The 9,139-nt window shown below is 44.7% G+C and overlaps 1 protein-coding gene across 8 annotated transcripts in view; it reads left to right on the top strand.

The window, feature by feature from the left end:
* Positions 1-1,375: 1,375 nt before the first annotated feature.
* Positions 1,376-9,139, top strand: part of RTEL1 (regulator of telomere elongation helicase 1) — a 53,530-nt gene continuing 45,766 nt past the window's right edge. For 5 of the 8 annotated variants that reach the window (XM_075516976.1, XM_075516971.1, XM_075516975.1 and 2 more), the window contains exons 1-9: positions 1,376-1,423; positions 1,833-1,950; positions 3,101-3,299; positions 3,670-3,763; positions 5,706-5,787; positions 6,404-6,464; positions 6,707-6,782; positions 7,516-7,600; positions 8,751-8,816. In XM_075516976.1, the coding sequence (XP_075373091.1) occupies positions 1,849-1,950; positions 3,101-3,299; positions 3,670-3,763; positions 5,706-5,787; positions 6,404-6,464; positions 6,707-6,782; positions 7,516-7,600; positions 8,751-8,816 (765 nt within the window). In that variant the 5' untranslated portion in view covers positions 1,376-1,423; positions 1,833-1,848. The other 3 variants (XM_075516973.1, XM_075516974.1, XM_075516972.1) reach the window with 3 other exon arrangements.

The raw sequence follows: 9,139 nt of genomic DNA, 5'->3' as shown, positions 1-9,139 counted from the left end.
ACACCCGTAAGCTCCCCTAACTGAACACCTGGAAGACACAAAATGTACCAGAAGTTTGAGAAGATAACAGATTACATAATATACTCAAATTTAAGGTCAGTTCCTTTTCATAGTTATTTTTCTTTAAATATTGTAACACTTTACATACAAACAACCTGTGCAGCTTGCTAGGAATAAAGGCATTTTAAAGTTACAATAAAACAAGCCACATCCTGTTCTACATCTACACAGTAACCACCTAACAGCGTGAGATGCAGCAATAAAGTACAGAGAGATGCCTGCAAAATATTTTCTTCCTACCTTCTTCCTCACAGAACTGCATAAAATATGGGTTTGTAAAATTCGGGGATCCAGGTAAACCATGCCTATGTATTTATTAAAACACTTGCAGGGTTTGCTAGAGTCTTACAAAGCGAGTAATCCATCAATCCAGAGCAGTTCAGAGTTCACTCCCATCACACACTTGTGGAACCAACCTGAAATGCCGACGCAGCCGTTCCTGGCCATGTGCACGATACACTGACAGGGGGCTGAAGGCTGAAAGAATCGTGCTGAAGCAAAGCAGGGAACAAAGGAGCAGCACATTCACTCCTAACAAAAGATACCCTCAGAATTCATGCCTGTTCTTAATGCAGAAACTACAAGGCTCAACATAACGACACAGAAACCCTCTTATTTTAAACGCTGAGAGTTTCAACAACGAATCCTGTAGCATTCTGCCTTCTCCTATGTGCAGTACTGAAGGGTGGCAGACGCCCAGCACAAAGCCCAGCAGCGCACTGGACACGAATTCTGGTCAAGGGCATCGCTTATCATGCGGCTCCCCCGAGTCGTTAATGACGGGGAGAAACGCCAGTCCCGGGAGCTCTCGCCCAGGAGCGCTCACACGCTCCGGGGGAACCCAACAGGGCCGAGAGGCGTTAGAAACGCAGCCGCTTTGCTACTTTTAGCAGCCAAATAGCCGATCTTCTGCCTCTTCGCGGCCAAACCTTGCCCTCCGCCCCGGGCAGAGCGGGGGGAAGCGGCTGAGGGACCCTCCAGCTGAACCACCCAGCGCCTGACAGGGAGGCTCCCCCAGGCCCGGGTCCCGCTTCTCTCCAGGCCCGGCAGGGCCCAAATCCCGCCGGACTTGGTCCCCTCCTGCCCGCGGCCCCTCGGGCCTGCGCAGCAGCTCACAGGAGACGGCACTGGACCCCCCAGCCCCGCTCCCCAGGGGGGCTGGGGCTGGGGCTGGGTCCGGCCCCGGCCCCGCCGCCACGGTCAGGCTCACCGGCAGCCCGCGGCCGCCTCCCCGCCCCGTTCCCTAGGCAACGCCGCAGCTCTCGCGAGAGCGCCCGGCGGAAGTTACGCACACGTGGGGGGGGGGGGGGCAGGCGGGGATCACGTGATACAGGCGCGGGGATTCCGAACGGCGGAGCGGGAGGTGAGGGGTGGCTTCCGCCGTGCTGCCCGTGTTCCCATGGCAATGGCCGCCGCGCCGGGCCGGGCTGGGCGTCTCGGGAAGGCGGGCCGGAGCGGGCGGGGGGGCCCGGGAAGGCGGGCCGGACCGCACCCGAGCGGGCGGGAGGTCCTGGGCCACGGGCTGGGCCGGGCCGCCTCCTCCGTATCGCCGCGACCGGGCCCCGAGTGCCCCTGAACCTCCCGCCCGGGCTGCGGTGCGGGCCCGCTGGTAGCGTCCCGTCCCGAAATATGAGGCGTAAACCCGGCCCTTTGGGCATTTCGTCGTGTAAATGAACCTGCCCCGATTCCGGTTCGTCACTGTACGGGACACCGGCGGTACAGCCCCCCCGGCGCGGCGGCAGGGTGAACCCCGGGCCTGCGCTTCGTTGTAGGTACTCGGCGGGAAGCATGCCCAAGATAACGCTGCACGGCGTCACGGTGGATTTCCCCTTCCAACCCTACGAGTGCCAGGAAGCCTACATGGCCAAGGTGCTGGAGTGCCTGCAGAAGGTGAGGCGCCCGCCTTCACGGGCTGCGGTTCCGTTCTAACGGTAAAAAATGACGTCACAATTCAAGTTTGCTTTTTGTCGTCCGTATCCCACCTTTTCCAAATCTTCTCCGACCTTCTTTTACTTGTATTTTTATTTTACGATGTAGTTATTAAAAACCCAGAGGTGTGCAAGTGGCGGTCGGTAAAGATGTAGCTCTGGGATGTTTCCGCCTCGCTTGGGAAAAGAAGGAAGGCTGAGCAAGCCGTCCATGCGTTCGTGCAGCCTGTCCTTAGATATCTGGGCTTTGGGTTTGTATTGTTAGTCCTTGGACTGTTAGCATAATTCGCCATTTTATCTACGACAGGATAATCTTACCAAATGAATGTCAAAGAAGAAAAGGGTTTTTACAACAGTAATCTTTGTTCTGGAGTTGGGTAACAGATCTCCGTGGTCCCTGTTCTGCTGAGAGATCAAACAAGCTTATTGTGGAATTATTATTTGGCTTTCCACGGGGCTCAGCATTCCTCTGTGTCCTGGGCAGTGGCTTGGTTTCTGCTTGGTACCTCCTCGTTTGAAAGTAAAAGTGTTGTAAGCCTATTATATATAGAAATTCTTTCAGTACAATTGAACGTGAATTGTTATGGCAGCACAAGCTCAGCTGCTACTTTTTCTGCAACTTGTAGTGTTTTTATGCACTTTAAAATGGTAACATCCAGCAGGACTAGCTGTTTAAAAGTGCTTGGAAAATTTTCTGCCTAAACTGAGATGTGGGATATAGTCTTAATTCTGAAGGAAACCGCCAGTCTGTAAGCTAAGAGTAATTTTCTGGTTTTGTTTTTGGGTTTTTTTTTCCAATAACTTCTCATATTTTCATGTATTAGAAGCATTCTAGTTGCTCTAAGAGTGGAGAATTCTGCTGCTAAATAAAGGGTAATGTCTGGCTCTTGGTTTTAGATTGAGCCTCACTGAGCTGATTAGAGGGTCCTACAGGTTGTGCGTTTGTAACAACCTTATGTTGGGGCTGTGTGTGTTTCTGTCGCATGGTAGAGTTTACCAGGCAGCGATTGCTTTTTTTACTGAGGAAATGCAGTCCTGCACAAAGACCTGTTCTAGCTGAATCTCCAAATTGCTCGTTTTTCCCCTTTTTCTTTTCTTTCTCTTCAATAAAGAAGGTAAACGGCATTTTGGAGAGCCCTACAGGCACAGGGAAGACCCTCTGCCTGCTGTGTTCCACTCTGGCTTGGCGGGAACACTTTAAAGATACTATCTCAGCCCGCAAAATTGCGCAGCGTATGAATGGAGTGGAACTCTTTCCCGAGAGACCCATGTCATCCTGGGGCAGCGCTGCCACAGATGCTGATATCCCAAGTAAGTGCTGCGATTTTTATGCTCAGTAGGGGCGATGCAGGCATGTTAATGAACACTTGCTTTTATCTATCTTTTGTAGTAAGTATGTAGGTATAAAAGTCATGGAACCGTTGTTTAGCGGCTGAAGCGTGGTTTCACACCTTTTTATAGATTTTAAAGGTGTTTTACATATTTTAATATTTTCTTAGAACATTAGAAACTCATTTAGCTCATTTTGTGTGTGTGAGTAGTGAGATGACAAAATTTCTTGCTGTCTCTACAAGGGAAACTGTTGCCATAGTACCAGCTGGGAAGGGAGGCTAATAATATCTCTAGTTCTTCTTTCCATGCTAATAACGTTTTTCTGCTTTCTTTCTCCTCTGTTTGGCAGCTTATTACACTGACATTCCCAAAATAATTTATGCCTCCAGAACTCACTCACAACTTACACAGGTCATTAATGAATTAAAGAACACGGTCTACAGGTAAATATGATTTAGGATAATGTTCCTATTCAAAGCAAAAGTGGAGAGACCCATCTGGTTTAGTTATTGGTTGAATTTATGTGGATGAATGTGTAAAAAAAACTGATAGCCACTGAAATGTAGTTTTCTTAATGTGCATGTCTAGAACCTGGATTTCTTTGTTGTTGGATTTGGGGTTTTTTTCATACTTCACAGCTTATCTCTTTCGATCATGGAATTTCCTGAATTTGGTCTGGTTTGGGTTCTTTGCTTCACATGTTTACTTCTAAAATTCCTTTTTTTTCTTCCTTTTTTTTTTTTTTTTCCTGGCGCATTTCTTTAAGGCAGTGGGAAGCCATTACAAAGTTGAATTCCTTACGCTGATGTAAATCTATGAAGAACCTTGTGTTTTTGCTGTACCAATGTCTGTCACAGTTTTCAGCTGTTGACATGCCAGCATGTTGACCGAGCTCTTTGGACAGGCAGTAGTCACTTGTTTATATCTTTCTTGTAAAGATACAGCCTTGTAATAAGCAAAAAAAAGTATTGTGAATGTTTGCAGTGCATTAGTTCTTGTCATAACCTTACTCTGAAAATCACAGCTGGCTTGGAATAGCTTGTAATAGATGACAGGGCCCAGCTTATTCGGCTGAACTGTCATAACAGAACCCAGATTTTTATAGTGGATGATGTAAGCTGCTGCTCATTACCTCCTGCTGTAAACTGCCGCTTCTTACCACCCACAGCTACCAGGAGAAATGCAGTACCATAAAGTCAAATAACGTATATAGCTGTTACAAACAGACTACCTTACTTATTGTTTCTGATTCTGGCCCTTATTTTGGGCTCATCTATTTCTCCTGAACCTTTTGCTTTTGATATCATAGAATCATTAAGGTTGGAAAAGACCTCTAAGATCATCGAGTCCAACTGTCAACCCAACACCTCCATGCCTACTAAACCATGTCCCAAAGTGCCACATCTACACGTTTTTTGAACTCCTCCAGGGATGGTGACTCCACCACTTCCCTGGGCAGCCTGGTCCAATGCTTGACCACCCTTTCAGTAAAGAAATTTTTCCTAATATCCAATCTAAACCTCTGCTGACGCAACTTGAGGCCATTTCCTCTTGTCCTGTCGCTTGTTACTTGGGAGAAGAGACCGACCCCACCTCTCTACACCCTCCTTTCAGGCAGTTGTAGAGAGCGATGAGGTCTCCCCTCAGCCTCCTTTTCTCCAGGCTGAACAACCCCAGGTCCCTCAGCCGCTCCCCATCAGCCTTGTGCTCCAGACCCTTCCCCAGCTCCGTTGCCCTTCTCTGGACACGCTCCAGCCCCTCAATGTCTCTCTTGTCGTGAGGGGCCCAAAACTGCACGCAGCATTCGAGGTGCGGCCTCACCAGTGCCGAGTGCAGGGGCACGATCACTGCCCTAGTCCTGCTGGCCATGCTATTCCTGATACAAGCCAGGGTGCTGTTGGCCTTCTTGGCCACCTGGGCACACTGCTGGCTCATATTCAGCTGGCTGTTGACCAACACCCCCAGGTCCTTTTCTGGTAGGCAGCTTTCCAGCCACTCTTCCCCAAGCCTGTAGCGTTGCATGGGGTTGCTGTGGCCCACGTGCAGGACCTGGCACTGAGCCTTGTTGAACCTCAGCCCATCGATCCAGCCTGTCCAGGTCCCTCTGCAGAGCCTTCCTACCCTCGAGCAGATCGACACTGCTGCCCAGTTTGGTGTCATCTGCAAACTTACTGAGGGTGCACTCAATCCCCTTGTCCAGATCACTGATAAAGGTAGTAAACAGAACTGGCTCCAATACTGAGCCCTGGGGAACAACGCTTGTGACCAGCTGCCAACTGGATTTAACTCCAGTTACATATAGTATACCCAACCTAGCCATGTACAACTGTGATCTTCTTTCTTGCCTTATTTTTATCATCAGTTTTGTGTATTCTGTTTGAACAGGCCGAAGATATGTGTGTTGGGTTCCAGAGAGCAGCTTTGCATCAATCCAGAAGTGAAGCGGCAGGAGAGCAACCACATGCAGGTGAGAGCAGAGCCTTGAAAAGCATGCACAGTGAGAACATGGAGGGTTTTTGTTTTGATGTATGGTGTGTAATTCTTAACTCTGACATTGTGTAACTACTGGAGGCTGTAGGGGAAGATAGTGGTTCTAAATGTGTTTCGAGGACCTTTTAGTTTCTAGTTTTGTGAGTGCAAAATTTAATTCTGAGTCTCTGGTAGCATTTTCCACCCAGAGAAGGATGTAATTGTGTAGAACATGAGAGTTAATAGTTTGCAGTTTACTTTCTGATCTGCCATGTAAGTGTTTTTCAAGAGCAACAATAATTTCAAAATAGTGCTTCAGTGATTGATTTACCTGTTACTTTTACAGGTAATATCCAAGATTACTGTTTTGAAAAGTATTAGTGGCAAAATATAACAAAAGTTCCTCTGAGCATCTGAGTGTTCTGTGCTGCATAAAAGAGAGCCTAACTTTTAAGGTGGACAGAGGGACACATGATTTTAAAACTGAAGAACTGTGATTAGCATTTATTTATTCGCTGGTGTTACAGAAAACTAATAGCTCTTCACCCCTTAACGTGCTTTTCAGTGCTTGACAGGCTGTGCTACTCTTGGCTAAAATATGCTGTGTTTTACAGATCTACATGTGCCGAATGAAAGTGATGGCTCGTGCTTGTCATTTCTATAACAACGTGGAAGGTGAGTTTGGCTGTGGAAGTAAAACCCTATTTTTTTGGAGAGGGAGAGATTTGCTAGGCAGGTAGAGAAGTTTGGAAGAGTTGGCAGAATCCGTCTGTGCGTGCGTGTGCGTGTTTTGCTCTGCGTTAATGTCTTTCAAGAATGAAATGTTAGCAAGTGGATGAGCGTTATGATCAGGGTAACAACAAATCTTTGTGTGATACCTTTACCTAAGCTTGTGGTTGTAATGTAATTTTTCACAGAAAAGAGTACAGAGAAAGAACTGATTGAATCAATCATGGATATTGAAGACTTGGTTAAAAATGGAAACAAGCACAGGTAAATGTTCCCCTCTGACCTTCCTCTCCCTTACTTGTGAAAATAGCAAAAACTATTTCTTTCCTCATTTTTATGAGCAAATGTTCATGTTTATGAGCAAAATACGTTGTTATGAACTTGACATACACTAAAGTCGCAGGACAATGATGAGAGCAAAGTGGAGTGGCTAAATATTTTGCGGACACAGCTTCCAACAAAATCATGTGTGCACTAAAGCCTGAACTTCTGTGACTGCAGTTTTCATCATACAGCAATTTATTTCAACCCTTACTTGTGTAAAGACTGAATCGGGTCAGTCAGGCTCACCAATATTTTATTTCTCGCTTGAGCAGAGGCTGCCATATCATACGACATGACAAATGATATTGCAGTTTTGTTTCAGATCTAAGAGGATGAGGTGACCGATTTGTTGAGATAAAATAGTCTAGTGCAGCATTTACTTCTAGCTTAAAGGAGTGAAATGATAATGCAGTAATGAATGCCACTCTTTCTCCTTTAATTTCTTTTTTCTTTGTTTTGTTGAGCTGCCTGGCTAGGTATTATTTTCTATGCTTCTTTTTACTTGTGTTGTGTGAATAGAGATAACTGTCTGCCCTAAAATTAAGCGTGCCAGTTCCAACTCCTTAAGAAGTTGATTAGAACCCCTTGAGATTATGAAACATAGTACATGAATGCACTCTTAATATTTCTGCAAGTATTACTTTATAGTTTGTACTACTTTTTTTTTAAACAGAGCTTGTCCTTATTACCTCTCTCGAAGCCTGAAGCAGCAAGCAGATATTATTTTTATGCCTTACAACTATTTACTAGACTCAAAGGTAACATATATCTTTGCTTTTAAATGCAGTTATTGTTCTGTTTATCTTATATCAGCTTTTAGTGGATAAGCTGTGAAGAACTGATGCATAGCAAGTGAATGCATTATGTTTGGTTCAAAACTAACCAAACCCCAGTTCAAAATCCTTTTGTGGTTTTTCTCTGTAAAGTTCTTCTTTCCCACAGTTAAGAAATATTTTCTTTTTTTCTTTTTTTTGCTTGAGGTCTTGCTATTTTTATAGAATGAGCTTTGCAGAATGTGATGCCCTCGCTGTGTGGTGATATTCACCTCCTGAATACAAATCTTCAGTCACATCCTATGCAGTATTTTTGTATGCATTCTGAGACAGTTTTGTTTCTGCAGCCAGCTACATGCTTTCTAGAGTAAGGAAACTTGTTCAGTAGAGACTGGGCATCTCTCTTGGAAATAGTTGCTGGCTTTGTTAAAAAAAAAAAAAAAAAAAAAAAAGCTGTTGCAATAAGTTGTCCTATTTCATGGGTAGAAAATGAAACCTTTGAAAACTCTGTTGAGGAAACAAATCTGCTGACATCTTTATGCAACTTGGAGTAATTCATAAATTATAGTAAAAGCCAGATTACATTCCACTGCTACACAAGGCAAAAAGGCCAAATATTTAATAATGAAAAACTAAAATAAAATTTAAAAAATCTCTGACCAGCTTAAGCAAAGAAGCATTGCGAAATGAAGTTGTGTGATCTGGTACTGTCGGGTGTTTTCAGAGCATCCACTTCTTGCAAAGACGACACAAGCATAAATTTGTAAAAACAAGGCAAATCCCCCTGCTTCGCACCCCGCTCCTCCCAGAGCCCTATCAGGAAAAGTAGTGAATGAAATTAATTCTGATAAACTTGTGTATCCCAGTATGGTACAACTGTTTTTTTTCTTTATTACAATGTAAGTTGTAACCTCCATAAACTTTTACATGATGCATTTTATCACCTTAATTTCCAGAGAAAATGATTCTGTGGTTTATATATTAGGTAGCCACAGCAATTACTTGCTGTTTTCTCAAAAAAAAAAAAAAAAAAAATCCAAAATACATGAAAACCCAAATCTCTCTCATGAGCCAATTTCTCTGTATTTCTCTGTGACCTTTTTGTCAGTTCCCTCATTTTCTTCTTCATCTTTAGAGCCGGAGAGCGCACAACTTGGACCTGAAGGGGACTGTAGTAATACTTGATGAAGCTCACAACGTGGTAAGTTGTTTCTGGTGTGTTGCCATTTTTCAAACCTCATCCAAAGAGAAAAACAGACGAGTGCCCTATTACAAACAGTCTGTAAAATCTGTACTCAGCTCTTTCAGTTCTTAATGTTCATTATCATTAATATTTCTTGTTTCTGTGACAGTTAAAGCATTGTAGGTTAATTAACGGTCCTTTGACACTACTGTGATTTTCTACAAGGTGATAGTTTCTTCCTGAAGGGTGGATCTCCAAATTTATAGGGGCACCCATTTTCTTGTTTGGAGAGTTCTCTTCCAGGGTGTAAGAAATCATGAAAGATCCATTCTTGAAGCTCA

This window comes from Mycteria americana, chromosome 14, assembly GCF_035582795.1.
Source record: "Mycteria americana isolate JAX WOST 10 ecotype Jacksonville Zoo and Gardens chromosome 14, USCA_MyAme_1.0, whole genome shotgun sequence".
In the NCBI taxonomy this organism is placed as follows: Eukaryota; Metazoa; Chordata; class Aves; order Ciconiiformes; family Ciconiidae; genus Mycteria; species Mycteria americana.
Note: the sequence above shows the minus strand (reverse complement) of the source record. Positions and strands in the feature narration are given on the sequence as shown.